Consider the following 18238-nt stretch of genomic DNA (forward strand, 5'->3'; position numbering starts at 1 on the left):
ACAGCCTCAGAATGAAGAACCTGCCGAGGAACCAATAACACAAGAGGAACTCAATGAATTCGAAAGAAATCAGGTTCCAATCAAATCCAAAAGAGTCGCATCTAACTGCCGTAAAAAGAATACTGAGATATCTTAAAGGAACGGCAGACTTGAGTTTATTCTACCCACTAAGTGATACATTCGATCTCAAAGGATTTGCTGATGCAGATTATGCCGGAGACTTAGTAAATCGCAAGAGCACATCAGGTATGGTTCAATTCTTAGGCTCTTGTCCAGTTTCTTGGAGTTCCAAGAAACAAAACACTGTTGCTCTATCCACTGCTGAAGCAGAATATGTAGCTGCTGCTGCATGTTGCTCCCAATTAATATGGATAAAGCAACAGTTGCGTGATTTTGGCATAATTTTAGAATGTGTTCCTATATACTGTGATAATACTAGTGCTATTTGCATCTCAAAAGATCCAGTACATCATTCACGTGTAAAGCATATTCATGTTAGGCATCACTTTCTAAAAGACAATGTGGAAAAAGGCTCTATTAAATTAGAATTTGTACAAACTGAATATCAAATTGCTGACATTCTAACAAAGCCTTTGAGTAGAGAAAAATTCGAAAAGATGCGATTGGAACTCGGAATGATAAAGCTGAATTGAGCAGTTCTTCTTGGAGCCCCAAGGTATGTCTTAGTGAAACGACTGAGCATTGCTATATATAACCTTGGTGTGAAAAACATAATCTCGAATCTTGCAATGAAAGAGTGTGTAATTCTAATGAGTATGTGATCATATGATTATGTTGATGCAGAAGACAAATTGAGCCATATTATTTTCAAGTTCCTTTTATAAAGCTCTGTACATGTCAACCAGTATTTTACTTTGAAGTAACTTACTAAATTTTTTTTCTTTCGTAATTTTTATTTTTCTTTATTTTTATCTTTTTATTATTTTTGTTATCTTATAAATTTAAAAACAACAAAAAGATTTTTTTTCTCAATTAGATTTTATCTTATTTTTTTTATTTTATCTTTAATTTTTATCATTGTCAAAATAAATCACAACCTTACCTCTATCCCACTAAACTCTCAACCGTCACCTATCTTTTCACCTCACTTACCACACGCACCCACTCACCTCAAAAACCCCAAAACACCAACCGTCACTTCCAACCTTCAAAGTTCCACCCACCTCTTCTATATTCCTGAAATTCACCCTAAAAGATGCAAATTCTGAGGGAGAGGGTGATCAAACTGAGGGGGAAGTGCAAGAGGGAGAAAACAGTGAGAAAAAGATAGAAAAAGAAGGAGAGGGAGAAGCAAAAGAACAAGAGAGTGAGAAAGAAGAGGAAACAGAGAGTGAAAAAGAGGAAGCAGGAGAAAAAGAAAAAGAGACAGACACAATAGAAAAAGAGAGTGAGAGTGAGAAGGAGGAAGAGGATGATCAAGAGGAATTAATGAAAGAGTTGCTTAAGGAAATTGGGGGCTCTGTCAAACACACTGCCCCTGTAACAGGCAGAAGAAGGAGAAGTATCAGCCTTGCTACATCTAAATCCAGAACCCTGCAATCTGAGACTGTTATTGTTGAGTTGGATGATGTTTCAACCAGAGTTTCTGAAGGAACTTCCACCCAAGTTTCTGAAGGAACTTCCACCCAAGTTCCTCAGGGTCCCTCCTCATCTGTTCCAGAAGAAACTCCATCACCACCTCCAATTCCATCCCCTGCTCACCAATCCACACCTTCTCCACCTGCTTCACAGCCTCGTACTTCTGGTCTCGGCTTCAGTGCTTTTAGCTCTGGTCCAAGTTTCTTGCAAATCCAGGAGGAACTTAAGCTTTTGTCCACTACACTTACACAGAGTATAACTAACCTTTCTTGTATAACTAACCTTTCTTCTAAAGTGGATAACCTGGCTACTAAAGTTGAGGGGCTGCAAACTCAGATGCTTTCTCTGGAAGATAAAGTAAACGCTCATATGGACTCCTCGACTCAGGAACTCAAAGCTAAAGTGAAGCAAAGTTGTTACAAGACCATTCTCGATGCGATCAAGGATGTTACCTTACCATGAAGCTGCTACCATTTCCTAGCCCTTTGCAAAATAAACCTACCCCACTCTTTCTTGTGATTTATTAAACAGTGATATTGTCCTTCAATTTTATTTTGTTTGGCTTGTTTTGAACACTTTATTTTGTTTTTATTTCGGTTTGTATTAAACTGGCTAAGTTTGTCTTTGAATTTGATGTTTTCATTTTGGTTGCATATGAACTGTGTGCGCATGCTTAATCGTTCATGAATTCAGATTTACTACTCCCTCCGTAGTTTAGTACTATATATAGCATGTTCTTTCTATCATTTTGATAATGTCAAAAGGGGGAAGAGAAGAACAAACTCAGAAAGTTGGACTCAAACCGATTCCCTTCAAGTCTTCATCATTTAAGTAAAGGTATAAATTTCACAATTTATTGATTTCATGAATGATGCAGACTTCTTTATCCTTAGTTTATTTTATTGCTTTAAATAATTTAATTGTTTTATTTAAGTATTGGTTACTCTGATTGCTTGGATGTTTGTTTTGTTTAACCGAGTTTGTTTTAGTTTGTCATCATCAAAAAGGGGGAATATTGTTGAATTGACCACCTTAATATTTTAATGATTGACTTACGTAAAACAAACTCTGACTAATGATGTTTATAAGTTTTGGTTGAACAGAAAGATTCAGGTATACGAATATATGTTCCGGAGTAGGAACAACAGAGTTTGGAAGACTTGATGATGAATGCAAGCTTTCAAGATGTCCTCACAACTCTAGTATACTTAGTTATTCAGTGCATGAACTTAAGAAACAAAAGTGTTGGAAGGAACTCATGAGAAACTCAAAGTTCCTGATGGAATCTGGAATTCTTGAAGGAACTTGACTGATGCTCAGAAAAGTGTTTAAACGATGGTTTTCAAAAACAGTTTTCATATCCCTTAATTTAAGGAAAAGATAAAATCAGTTTTGAAAAAGATTTATTTTATAAATAAATAAAATCAAAATAATTCATTAATTTAAAAGATAAGTTTTTAAATTAATTAATTATTTAGTTATCTTTTAATTAATAAACAATTATCTTTTTTAATTAATAAATAATTATCTTTTTAAATCCTTAACTGATTTTTGACTTAGTAAAAATAACTGTTTACTTAAAAACAGGATGCACGTTGGATTTGGGAGTCAAGTTAGTGAAATCATGGTTCTCAACTTCCTCCACTTACATCCCAACTTCCCAGTATAGGTGAACGTGGGATTGAGGGGGAAGTAGGAACATGATGGAAGCTTGGATAATCTCCCTATAAAAACAGATCAACGTTAAGTTTTGAAAGTGTGGAAAAACAACTTTAGTTTTCTGAGCGTAAAAGTTTCTAAGTGTTTTGAAACCAGAGTTCCTTCCATCCTTAAGTCTCTTAAGTTCTTTAGGAAATCCTTGTAATTAATGTGTAATTGGGATTGGGGTTGTGAGAGTTGTAAAGTGTGAGACTTGAGAGAGTTGTTTACACTGTACAAGTGATTCGGAGTAGAATCACAAAGTGTGAGAAACTGTGATTGAGGGATCACAGTTGGGTAACTTGAGTTCCTCACGGAACTTGAGTCTAGGCAACGTATTAGTGATTGTAAATCATTTTTACATAGTGAATTTATTCATTGCCTATCTCAGTGTCTTTTCTCTTAGTATTAGATTTAATTCCGCAAAATTTACCATAGTCTACATACACTACAATTCACCCCCCCTCTTGTAGTATACATTGTTCTATCAATATTGTAGGAGTGGCCTTGCCACGTGTAATTTCTGTTTAATTTCTCTTGTTTTTTCCTTCCCGGGGCTTTGCCCCTCGTTTGCAGCAAAAAAAAAAAAAAAAAAAATCAAAATTCTCTAACATTTGCAAATATATTTGTGCACATTTAACTTTCCCATGTAAATTTTATTTTCACATATACTTTAATTATTTTCTCTCTCTATTTTTTTGCATACCCAATGTAAATTTACTTTTTCAATGTACATTCTTTATTTCTCCTTAGATCCCGTGATTTTTTTAGCAAAAGTCATTATCAATCGGGGACCGAGTATTTTGTAAGATCACATCTTAGGTGATTTCAAGGCAGCGCACTGACCCCATTTTCCGTTCTAGTGTTGACTACCCCATGCGCCTCTCACATGCTCACTCAATACCACCCCTATTAATTATTCCCTTTTCCCCTCCAATTACATTTTTTCTCTCCTCTGCTCTTCCCCTACCTTCCTCCCCACCACCACCAAAATTACTAACCTCGGCTATACTACTCGCTCGCCACCTGAATATACTACCCCGGCTAGCCTAGCTACTCATGCGCCTAGCCTCTAATGTCTTCCCTAATTAACCCAATGTCATTCATAGCAGCCTGCAAACTTACCGTGACCAACCATTATCGGCAGTTGTGTAGTGAAATCATCAATTATTTAGGGGGAGATAATGGGTGCAATTATCATTATAATTTAGGTCTTTCATTTTATTTTTTTTCTTTGTATGAGCGTGCTCTATTGGGCTTCAATCGAGGTAGGGTGGGGTTATCTGGTGGATGGGGTGAATAATCAAGAGTGGAATTTTCATAGGAGAGGATTTATTGAGTGAGATGGTGTTAGAGAAGGACAGGGGGGATAATAAAGGAGGGTGATTTTATGAGATCACGTGACCCCACACTTGTAAAGTCAATGCTGAAAAATATGGTCAATGTCTATAAATTGGTCTAAAGTAAAACCATTGGTTGCCCTTTTGTAGTGGGCATGAGGAGAGAAAAAATGAAATAATATTTAAAAAAAAAAATTTCATTAATTTTGGAGAGAGAAATGCCATGACCAGGTCATGGCCATGACCTTTGGCAAAAGGTGGGCAAAGAATTTGAGTCCGCCACTTGTCCATCTATAATTGGCTGATAGTATTTATATTTTATTTTCTTTGTACAAGTATAATAAAGAAATTATTTATGAGTAGGACAAATAGTGGGCAACCAATGAGAGTGTATGGTTATAGGTGGGTATGAGAATTGGGCATAAATGAGATGGAAGAGAGAAATATGTATTAAATATTTGATGACCACCATTGGCTTGGGCAACCAATGGTTGTACTCTAAGGGGTGTGGTCTCACAAAAAAATTATTTTAAGGTATGTTCTTACAAAAAAAAAAGTATAAGGTGGTTTTTTCACAAAAAGAAAAAAAGTATTTTAAAAAGTGGTTTCAGACAAATTTTACATTTAATAATGTATAATGTAAGCATCGCATATTTGCATGCATAGAAATGCTAGTTTAATTTATTATAATCTAATTTAGGTCATATTCTCTTCACCGTATTTTTGCTGAACTTGAATTTTTACTCAACTGAACTTATCTTTAATGAACTGAAATTATTTTTACTAAAGTGAAATTATTTTAACTAAATTGAAATTATATTGACTAATTTTTTTTTAAGGTGAGCCTAATTTTTTGTTTTAATATTCAAGACTGTAAGTTGCTCTAAAATTAATACCTTTATAAGTGAGCATAAACTCCCAAAGCTTAATAAGGGGGAAGGGAGTTGGTTCGTTTTTAAGGTGAGCCTAATTTTTTGTTTATAATATTCAAGACTGTAAGTTGATCTAAAATTAATTTTTTTTTTTAAGTGAGCATAAACTCCCAAAGCCTAATAAGGGGACAAAGGGAGTAAGTTCGTTTTTAATGTATAATTTTTGTGTTTTTTGTGTTCAATTTTGTACTATATAATATATAATTGTATAATATTTTTGTTTATTTTTGAGGATTTTATGATAAACTATGGGTCTATTTTGTCACTTTATTTTTCAGGTATAGTAAGTTCAATTAAGTTCAGTTTTGAAAAATAATTAATATAAGTAATAATTAGGGTTTTCCAAGTACGATACAATTAGAACGAACTAAAATAAGTTTTAATAAGGTTTAATTTATTAATAAAATAAGTTTAGATAAATTTATATTAAATCAAATAAGTTTAGATAAGTAAAAATCGGGTGAATAGAACACGGTGCACTAATTTTGTATATTTTTTTTTTGTGGTGGGTTACTGGATTTGGGTTGTGGTGGTGGGCTTGGTTTGGTTGGGGGTTGATGGTCGAGAATCGAGGGTGAAGGGTTTGGAGTGATGGACTGGTGGTCATGGGATTGGATGGGGCATTGCTTGGGTTTGGGTAGGAAGAAGAGGTTAAGGGCGGCGTTGGTGCACTTGTAGTGGATTTGTTTTCAATTTTTTTTAATTTTTGCGATCACTTAAAGTCATCGTAATCATGCTTTTACGACGATTAGTAGTTGTCACTATGTTGCAGTGGTTGTAAGTTGTTGTTAATTATAATAATGGTTTCTAAAGCTGTCATTGTAATTTAAGAAATCATTGTGGATTCCAGTTACAACGATCACTACTAGAAAACATGCCATTTTCGACGGAAAAATTCCGTCGGAAACAACCTGAATTCCGTCGAAGTCGGAACTGGTTGTCGGAAAAGTTTTTGTAGGAAAAACGACCTTTTCCGACGGTAACACTTTTTCGACAAAATTCTTTGTCGGAAGAGATTTTTCGATCCCGGAATGGACACAAATTTGCCGGAAATTTTCGACGTATAAATTCCGTCGGAAACTAATTTAATGAAATTATATAAAAAAAAAAAAAACATGTCGCACTTCCACCAGCACAGCATATCACCACCTCCAACCTAACCCTAACTAACCCTAACCCCAACATCAGACCACCACCGCCACCTACTCCTCACATCAGACCACCCCCAGCCCCTAACTAACCCTAACCCTAAGCCCAAACCACCATCAGATCGCAAATCTCCAACTAACCCTAAGCCTTAGATCTAAACTATCCTCACCCTAACCCTAAACATACGTACCTAAGCCCACAACCACCACAAACCCAACGCCACCCACCACACGCACACACATGACACATCAGCCACCACCACCGAACCCTAACCCTAATAACCCAGACCCACCTAATCCAAACCTTGACTGAACCCTAACCAAAACCCCACCAAACCCAAACCCAGATCCACCCACCTAAAACACCCAAATCCTGACCGAACCCACACCCAAACCCACCCACCTAAAACCATCAACACAAACGGCCAAACCAACCACCACAGCCTAAAAATTAAATTAAAAAACCAAAATAAAAATTAAAAACATTAAAAAACGTACCTTTAAAATCGATTTAGCTACGGATTTCACCTCGAACATGGTTGATAAGGCCAAATTCGACCATGAAAACTCTAAATATTGCATTTTCATGGTCGAATTTGACCTTAAAACCATTAATTTTTATAAACCATCACCATTATTGGGTTTAACCCACCACCAGAGAAAGAGGGCATGAGAAAAATCAGAAAAGAAGAGACGATGCACACATGGTGTCGGTGGAAAGAGGAGGCGAGCACATGATGTCGGCAATGGTGGAATTGGTGGTGTCAATGGAAGGAAACTAAGGTGTGTGGTGTCAGTGGAAGGAAGGTTGAAGCTTCAATGGAATGTTAATGTCGAATTTGATGAGTAAGTAGTGACTAAGCAATAGATTGACAAGTTTTGTTGATCTCATAGATTAGCTGGCCCGGAATTCCCTCTATTTACTTATGACATTCATGTATAATTAATACTCCCTCGTCTCTTAATGATTGCTCCTTATGGGCAATTTTCACAAAAGTTAATAAACATAAATAAAAGTAGTAAAAGTACATTGAAAGGTAAATTTACCTAGGGTATTCAAAAAAGTAGAGAGAAAAGGTAATAAAAGCACAAAGCAAAATTTACATAGGAAATCTAAATTTGCACAAATATTATTGCAAATTGGAGGGAATTAAAAAATAATAATATTAGAGCAACTCCAATAGCAAGCTATTGTCAAATTAGCTTGTCATGCCCCATGCCACATAAGCTTTTAAGCTACTCTGTAATTGTCATTTTAGTTACTTTGAGCTCCAATGGCTAGCTCTTAGCTAACTATTTAATATACCTCACTTTTTTAATTAACTTTTTTATATTATATTTTATTTTAGCAAGTTTTTCCCAAGAAAATTAGCTCGGCAAAGGTAATTTGCTTGACCAAGTTAATTGTATACATTTTCTAACTTCAATGGTCAAGCTAGTAGTTAAGGATTATTTAAAATTGCAAGCAAGCCCCTAGCTATAATCAATAGGGACTTGCTTGCAAATTATTAAAATTATAAGCATGTAGTTTACCATTGGAGTGGAAAATTGATGTAGCTAGATTAAGCAACGTTGGTCAAACAAGCTACGCTACGTTGCTTAATTTTTCAAAGATAATATCATCCATTAAACATATGACATGTGTATAATAAAAACTATTTTAATTATTTAGGTTTCTTCAAAGCTAAAATATGCTACAATTAACCATTGGATCACTCTGTAGCTACAAAATATATGAGCTTGAATATTTGATGTGGCAAGGTAAGCTACAAAGTATTGTAGCTACCATTGGAGATGCTCTAATGGTTATTGGAAAAAGCAAATGAAGTTAACATGGGACTAAAATTTGGCCAAAATGAACTATCATTGAAGGATAGATAGAGTAGTATAGATTTCAATCATATAAATATGTAGTAACATGGGCATCACCCAAGTCCAATGAAAAATAAAGGAAAAATTGTCCGGAATAATCCCGCCTTTGGGCCGTCCGTTGAAAATAATCCCACCTTTGGATTATTTTTAAATAATCTCACCTTTACCCCCCGCTCTTTTTTAATGGTCCCAACCGGTCACTTAACTTGTTTTAGCAGGTTACTTGACACGTGTCGGCATCCGATTAGTCCAAATAATAAAATAAAAAAAATTAAAAAAGAAGTTAAAAAAAACAATTAATTAATATTAAATTAAAGCCACCAACCAGCAAAACCACCTCCCTTGCCACCGGTACCGGCGCGGCCGACCTTCCCAACCACCAATCCCGGCGCACCAACCTCCCCAAGGACTAATCTCGACGCACCGACCTCCCTTGTCTCAAGAATCCGGTTTTCCCATGAATCCGACCACCTCTATCGGGCTATTCCGGCCTCGCAACCACCCCCAATTTCGGCTTTTCCGAGTTCCAACATCCCCTGCCCCCTCTATCCGCGTAGACCTTCCCCTTTCCAGAATTCCGGCATCCCACTATCCTCGAAAACCCCTTTCCAATCTCGATCCCAACCCCCTCCCCGTCCCTTAACAGGTCGAAATTGTGAAGGGGGTTTTTAGGTTGGCTGGGCTGGGGTCTTGATCGATGGCGGTGGTTCCATATCTGGTTTCGGGTATGGTTTGATGGCGCCGTGGCGGTGGTTCCTGGGTTGGCTGGAGTCTGGTTTCGTGGCAGTGGTGGCTCTGGGATTGGGTGGTGGCGGGGATGATGGTGGCTGAAACTTTGTTTTACTTTTTTTTAAAAAAAAATTTTAAATTTTGGACAAATCAAGTTGTGACACGTGTAAATTAAATTTAATAAAAAAAAATTACTTCTTCAACTGGGACCATTTAGAGCGGATTGGGTATAAAGTTCGGATTATTTAAAAATAATCCAAAGGTGGGATTATTTTCAGCGGACGGCCAAAAGGTGGGATTATTCCGGGCAATTTTTCCAAAAATAAATGTTAGTTTATTAAATTAATAATTTGTGTTAAGGACAATTACAAATCAAATCATCAAAAACTAGGATATCTAGCTACAGTAGCTAGCTAGCTAACTACTTCCTTTTTTTTTTTTGAATAAAATAGGGAGGGTGACTTAAATAAATTATAATAGTTATTCAGCACTTACAATCATCCCTTAATAGATCTAAATCCTCAATACACGTATTTAACATATCTAACTAATGACATTGCTTTTGAACTGCTCCTGAATAATTTTAGATGTTTTTGCATCGTTCTTGACAGAGCTCCATTGATGCATAGTCGCGAAAGTGTTAAAACTTGATTGGTCGTCAAGATTAGCAAATTTGCAAGACGAATTTTCTAAATATGCATCCCTAAACCAATAGACCCACAATTCCACAAATTTACATGACGAATCTTCCAAACTTGTATCCCTGCACAAACGAAAAACAAACAAATTAAACGAACAATATTAACAATTCCACTAGTAGGGAACCGATTAAATCCTACATAGAGGCCCGGGACGTACTGACCACCATACTATTGGTGATCTTTATCGGCTAAAAATCATTAAATTAAAGAAGGATTTGGGGCTTACCATCGAGAAAAATTGATTGCAACCCCTAAGTTTTACGTAATATGGTGGCTAGGTTTGAAGAGAGAGCATAGCTAGTTAACTATACTTGACTGTATCCAATGTGTAGATAGCTTAAAAGCACCAAAAATAAATAAATAAATTAATTAATTAATAAAAATGTGTAGATAGCTTAATAGTACATCATAATTATTATAATTATAAAAGTACTTAGGGAACATATGTTTCTTTCTTGTTTATTTATTTATTTTTATTTTTATTTGGGTAGGTATAGAAAAGTGCTCTATTGATTTGAAATCTCACATGATTCTATCTAGCCTGATTCAGGATATGTTCATTTAACATGATATGATCAAATCTAATCTGAATATTTCTTATCTGATCTGATTTTCAAATATGACTAAACTTTAACAAATCTTATATGTACACTAATCTGTAATATAAAAACATATCAACTGAGATATCATTAGGTCATTAAACATGTACATTCATCAATTCCAAAAAATGAAATCATAATAGTAGTAATTTTTTGATAGTGAAATTACAGATAATTTACGAAAATTAAATGGTAATAAAAAAGATAAGATCTAATCTGACTTGACCTAGTTTGGTGTGATATGATCATTTTTTAACTTAGTTGATATTAACTTTAAAAAATGTTTATTGAACATAGCCTCAGTAGGAAAACAAGTTCCTACAAGGACGAGAGATATTGTGGGGAAGGGAGTCATTATGAGGTAAGTCAATCTTATAAATTACTAAACCATGTTATCTTTGGCATACTTTGCAAGTCTTCCTTTTTAAAATCTCATTGTTAGCTTTAGACTTCTTTTAATTTAAGTGCAAGGATGAGAATCGATCTCAAGATCTAACCACTTGAACTATCCCCTCTCTCACGACAAATAATATATTCATTGCAAACACCTTCGTAATCTTGTCCCCTTATTCCTACAATGTAACAATGATACAAAAGATACCCAAATCTATAGTATTGTTATTTTAATGAAATGACAGGAAGTAGTAAATCTAACAAGAAAAAATTCACTCAATGCAATTAAGCAGTCACATTAAAAAAAAATATGTTAATTGATCGTAGTGTTAAGAGTAAGGGAAAAAAAAAAAAAAAAAAAAAAAAAGAGGCATGAAATGCAATACTCGTACATCATCAAAATGAAATCATGCTGAATATTTTTGAGCAAAATAATTTCTATAGGACCTCAATACACGGCATGTTATCCCATTGGTACACACGAGGTCATTAGTAACTGTAGTTGACGAATTTGATGTTGATTAATAAATTAATGTTTTGATTATTATTGATGTTTATTGCCTCTCAAACATTAATAATATTCATTACAAAATATATGGGACGTCAACAGTAACAATTATTAGCTTTAATTTAGAATTAAAGCTACTACGACCAACTTAATTAGATTAATTCACATATCTAACGATTTAATTAGTCAAGGCTGTTAGCATATATATCCACATTTTGGTATGTGGCATGCCACAACTTATCATACCGTTTTTTAAGTTATCATCTTCTCATGATTTGTACATTAGAAAATATAACAAGCAATGATCGATATATGTATAGGGGCTCATGAAGAATATATGTGTATTTGATGTCGGCATATTTTTATTGAACATGGCTTATTTTTGTTCAACATACTATTCAAGCTGATTTTTTTTTTTCTTTTTTTTTTTTTTTTTTTTTTTTTTAACGATTCGATCTCCTAAGCTTTCTCTATCATTAAAGGGTTGATTGGTGTATAATTCACTTTTTATTTTCCGATCCAAACTTAAAATCTAGCCAAAATTATACAAATAGAGTTGTCCTGACCCGGTCCCAAAAGTAACGTTTATTAGTGATCCGTACATCACAATTGAATCAAATGTTTCATCTCTTGACCAGACCCAAGCCCATTTCGAAGAAGCATTTTGTCACTTAAAGCATGTTTGGTTGGAACGTTTTTTTTAATAAATGAATTCAAATAAACTATTACTGTTACCAAGTGTTTGGTTGGAAGATTCGGGTAACAATTACCATTACCTATGAGTAATGATTTTCACTCATTTATTACCTCTCTGAAATCTAAGGTAGCAATTACTCTTAATTACTTTATGATCTCCTCAAACAAAAATAAAGAAATATAGTTTTAAGTGGTTCTTTTCCATGATTAAACCAAACAAATGAAAAGGTAAGAGTTAAATCATTTTTTTCCTGCCACTTATTTATTTCCTTTTTAATCCATAACTTTTGCAGAAATCTCTATATGGGCTCAAACAAGCTCCTCAAACCCGATACAAACGATTTACTAGCTATTAGTCATACCAAAGAGTCAAAGACCCCTTTAATGTTTTCATCAATTATATGGAATTCAATTCAATGATATTCATTCCACACGACCACAGTACACCAATGCATACAATGGTTGAACAACGACTTACCTTAGCACATGTTGCATGCATGAATTTCTCTTAAGCAAAGTAAGGACGGAGTAAATTCAATTTCGCACGGCCGTTCTCAAATACATATATTGACATATTCAAATGTACGTCGATAATAAATTCCAAAGATTCATTGCACGGCCTAGGACTTGGGTGAATGTAAGCCACAAATTCAAGCATCTCACCTTATTTTGACAATTATATTGCATACATTCCACTGTAATTGGCTAGAAATTGCCTATTCGTGGAAACGAAGTTACGTTTTATAGTTTTGGAATAGTCAATTCTAAGTATAATAACATTTGAAAGTCAACGGCTTAGATTGTATAGTAGTTTGCAACCATTAGACTTGATTTTGTGAGCTCATTCTAATTAATTTCTAAATTCAACTCGTTCAATTATACTGTGCATGACTTATTTACCTAAATTCTATTCTAATGACTCCATTTGTACATGTACAAAAGAATATGCTATTATTCACTTTAATTTGTTTCATAAAAACTAGTCGTATATATATAGTTTAAATAATACTAACAATTACTATTGTATACACAATAAAAAAATAAAAAAAATAAAAAAATCAAAATAAAAAAAAGAAAAAGTATTAATTATCGACCAGCATGAAACTTGGATCAAATCAATTAAATGACGTACGTACGAATAGTAGAATTTGCTTATTTGCTTGTTAAATATTCACACATAGCAATAATAAATAATTAAATATACATACATCCAAAATAATGACAAAAGTGAGATGGAAAGTTTTACTATAAGAATGAAATATCTTAAGTAAAATTATACAATGTGCCCCACCAACCAACGATCTAATTAACTTATTTATGGTCTATAAAGGTGACTAGAATAATAGAAATTTTAACAAACACCTAGAAATTTTTAAAGTCTACTTACACACAATTACAAAAACCATATAATATAAAGAAATAAAGAAACTTGAATCGGAATATCCTATTGTATATCCTATAATTTGTATGAACGTATTTTTTATTTTACCTGCTTCATACAGTTGCCCTGCATTCATGTTTAAGAAAGTTGTTAATATTACAATACAAGTATAATTCATTTTATCCATAAGTACTACTTTAGAGTTTAGATGGGCTCTTCTTACCTCAACTAACCCACTTTTTTAAATCATTATTTATCAGAGTGACCCCTAATTAACCAAGTAACCCGTGACCGAGTAACCCCTGATCGACTTAGTAATTCCTGACCGAGTAAGTAACCCCTGATCGGATAACTCCTGATCGACTTAGTTACCCCTGTCCGAGTGAGTAACTCATGACCAAGTAACTCACGACCGACCAAATAACCCCTAACCGACCAATTAAACCCTATAACACTAACAAAGTACTCCCAATGGTTAGCCACATGGTGTGGTCAAACGCATATAAAATTAAAGTTTGTGTAAATTTATAAGATTCGTATATGATCACCATTTTTTCCCCTTGATTTCTCTTTATGATTTCTACAATCAAACTACTACCTTCTTTCTTATTTGTAAGAAAGAAATTTTTTATATCTCACAAATAATACCTCACTTTTAATTGCAAATAATAAGAAATATAGGTAGTAGAAACAATTTAACTAAATAAACAAAAAGAATATTTGTATTGTATTTTCTTCTCTCAAGAAATACTTGTAAATATATAAATAAAAACAATATTCACACTTCATTTACTTGAAAAGGCAATAATTCAAAAGTCGAATAAAGAAGATACCCCTATGAAAACAAGACAATTGGGGCGTTGACAAAAAATATATCTCATAAAACAAAAGTATAATATTAAAATGTGAATAGTAACATATATTACATCATTGTCATCAAATGGCCCCCTCCATCATTATATAATATGTGATCGAATGAGTTGCATTTATTATGAAGCTAAGATATACCCCAGTAAATACCCTCAAAATTATTGTGTGCTATATCTTCTCCCAATTTCCTCTTTCTATTTAAGCTCCTCATCTTTCTTCCTTATCTCTTCAACCCTCATACATACATACTAAAAAAAATCCACAATCTTAAATAAGCACCTTGTTCTCTTATCATACATTTTATACTCGTACTTCTTTATCACTTTCAACTCCTCTATAACTTAAATCGTATTTTTTTTTCTAGGTGATCAATCATTATCCCACATATATAAGATTCCTGATCTAGAATTTGGACTCGAAATTTGTTTTTGTGTTTTCTAAACTTTTTCATCAACGGGGTATCAAATTTTTTTTTGGTGGGAGGAAGGAATATGAGTAACCCGACTAAGCCAAGACTTCAAGCCGTGTTCCATTTGGTTTCTTACTTGGGTGATGTATTCCAAAGTCTTTTATAACCCAAATTCATTTGTTTTTTGAATCCAATTTAAGGTATTTGATTTCTTTTTCTTTTTTGTTACTTGACACACGTACGATTTTGTGATTTGTTACGAAAAAATAAAAATGGAGGGATTGCAAGATAAGAGAAAGAAGGGAAATGTGCTAAAAAAGACATGGGAAAGATGCAAGTCTATAGGTCATGGTCAAGTACTAGTAAGGGTACCTTCAACAAGTCTTCTGTCGATATCATCGTCACCCGATCGTAGTCGTCCTATGGTGAAGAGCAAATCATGTTCAACACTTTGCCTTTCGAGCCCTCTTAGCCCAAGACTCGACAAATTATCTGGGTCGAATAATAGGAACCCTCGGGTGAGCCCTTTATCACCCAAGGGTTGCTTATCTGTCTACGTGGGGCCCGATAAGCAAAGGTTTGTTATCAAAATTAGTTGCACAAACCACCCCCTCTTTAAGGTGTTGCTTGAACAGGCTGAATCTGAGTATGGGTTTCATGATGGCCCTATAATGCTTCCTTGTGAAGTTGACTTGTTTGTCAAAGTCTTATATGAGATGGAAGCAAATGATCTTGAGGATAACACCAATAGCACACGGTGTAAGTTTCCAAGGAGTCGCAGCTCGTACCACCTTCTCACCACGTCTAGTAGACTAATCGCTTAAATCAATGATCACTATTCAATGTGTTCTTTGTCCGAGACTAATTGTCACGTTGATGGTGTTATTTGATCTAGTGACGTGAAAACTAGCTAATAAAGTTTCGACAAAGAGGTAGTAACTTCTTTTTTTTTTGCCTTGGTGTTGATTTGGTGCCATAAGTTTTAATTTTGGGTGACGACGTATCTAGTGTTAGATATCATTGTTGAGCAACCTTCAATGTACTAAGAACAAGGTCATTAGAAAATGTGCAATTTATTAGCTATGTAATCAATCGTGGGATGGAAGTGTAAAGTATTGGTATTGCGCAATTAAGCTATATAGTTATATACTTGGATTTATACATTTGCATAATATATATATTTTTCGGATTGTTTATATTGAACATTATTATTGTCCTTGTTTTAACTATAATCTTATTTCAACTTTAATACAAATCCCCATTCCATAGATAACAAAGGCCGTAGATTTAGTAATTGTTTCTTGAAATGTAATTAATTAATAATACAAGACAACACAAGAAAGAAGGTTAATCCTCATTGTCAAGCTCTTACAACTAATAAGCTCGTGCAATAGATTAGATTGTCAATGATATGATAAAGCAATTAAGAGCAAAATATAGGAAATAGTGAAAACGAGATCTTAACTAACTTAAATCAAACTTCCCCAATTCAATCAATTAAAAATAATGACTGCGCGAGATTGCAACTTAACTTAGCTACATTAAAACTATTTTTACATGGTATACAGTCATACATACAATAACATGTTGAAGAATAGACTTCTCAAATATCACCACATGTAAGTGTTACACATTCGTTGAAGAATAGAGAGTTAATCACTTTATAAGGTTAAGGGACTACTCCTCCTATTGCCATATGGTTTTGGGATGGAATCTCTTTTGAACTTGTGAAGTGGACTGACTCTCTTAATTTGCGGGTGCGGCTCAGACCCGTATTTAACATAACAAAGAAATATGATAATCCGTATAAAAAAAGTGTAGATATATCAAACCTTAAGTACCACTAATTATGTACTCCATAAAATGCATTTAGTGATATCTAAGTTCTTTTCTTTCCTTTTTTTTTTAATTTTTTTATTTTTTATGATAACAACCAATTATTTCATCGATGAAAACATTATAGATTCTTTGTTTTTATATTTATGAAACTAAAAGAACAACAAAACCTAACTTGTTCTTGTCCAATAAAATAAATAAATTATATAGCATGATGTTATAAAGATGCAAGAAATATCAATAAATAAGAACACAAATTTTACGTGGTCCTTCACTAACGGTGAGCTAGCTACGTATATCCATAATCCATGGGCATATGAAAGGTTGAGTTTATTGATCTAAAAGATAATACAAATCGAAGTAAATATTACAAAGAGGCTCCCGTGATGATTGTTCGAAAGAGGTTAATAGATTCAACATTCAATTTGAAGCATAGTCCAACAGAACAAATGATGACAAAAACACACATAGCTCCAAAAAATTTATACTACTTGTATTTTTTATATTATTGATGGATAAACTCGGAAGTGGGAACTAATTAATTTGGTCACCAACTAATAATACGTTAATTAAGGTATTTGGTATGATAATTTTAGTGGTTAGTACGTTCTTTGTAGCCTGTGGGTGATTGGGTGTTTATAAATTATAATAATAGTATGAGAAATCAATTAGCCGACTCATTTTGTTAAAATCGGGTGAATAAATTTATACACTTCGTATAAAGTAAGGAGTAAGTTATTTATTTATGCTATATAATATACTTCGTATAGTCCAAATAACTATCAATCAATCAAATACTATGTATAAAATTACTATCTTTTGTTCTTTAAATTTTGCTTATTATGGCACATACTTATTTTAATGTTATAAAAAGATAAAATAGTTTAACTTTTGGTATTACTTGTATTGTTTATTAGAATAATTGTTTCATTTGATTGAGTATGTTGTTAATGAACAATTCTAATCTTTAATAATTGATATTATTAATCATTTGATATAATTTTAAGTTTATAAATTAAGACATATATGCACATACTAATAGCCTAACATGACTACGTTTTCTTTATACATGTTGTACTACTTTTATATAAATCTCCAATAAAAAAATCAAATTAAAGCATATAAACAATGTCATGAATACAAATTAAACTACCGTATTTGATACTGTAAATTTAAAATATTGAAAATATTGGAGTAATTGACAAACTAATGAATACAACGATTTCTAACAACAATGATTAGATGTATATATAGAGAATTTTTAATTATTGTTACTACCTAAGTACGTAGTATTAATCTAGAAAAAAATAAATATAAAAAAACAGTGATAGATCCCACGATTTCTACATCCTATGAACTGTAGTTGGACCATACTATTATGAATGATTGATTCACAAGGATAATTTAAAGTCATTGGTCCATTTTCAAATCTCAACATAATTGACACGTGGCATTATTAATATTTTGTTTTATATATAATTGTACTAATTAAGTTGACATTTTTTTTATGCACTTTATGTGGCCTAT

The 18238-nt window shown here is 33.3% G+C and overlaps 1 protein-coding gene across 1 annotated transcript; it reads left to right on the plus strand.

The window, feature by feature from the left end:
* Window positions 1-14578: 14578 nt before the first annotated feature.
* LOC110690506 (auxin-responsive protein SAUR72-like) lies at window positions 14579-16086 on the plus strand. The gene has a single exon (XM_021867355.1). It carries the CDS (start codon window positions 15148-15150, stop codon window positions 15697-15699), a length of 552 nt encoding a protein of 183 aa, XP_021723047.1. The 5' UTR covers window positions 14579-15147; the 3' UTR covers window positions 15700-16086.
* The last annotated feature ends 2152 nt before the right edge of the window (window positions 16087-18238 follow it).

The sequence above is a fragment of the Chenopodium quinoa genome, unplaced genomic scaffold (assembly GCF_001683475.1).
Source record: "Chenopodium quinoa cultivar QQ74 unplaced genomic scaffold, ASM168347v1, whole genome shotgun sequence".
Lineage (NCBI taxonomy): Eukaryota > Viridiplantae > Streptophyta > Magnoliopsida > Caryophyllales > Amaranthaceae > Chenopodium > Chenopodium quinoa.

Excerpts from the sequence above, each read along its gene's own strand:
- LOC110690506 (XM_021867355.1), top strand. The coding sequence starts at position 15,148 with ATGGAGGGATTGCAAGATAAGAGAAAGAAGGGAAATGTGCTAAAAAAG.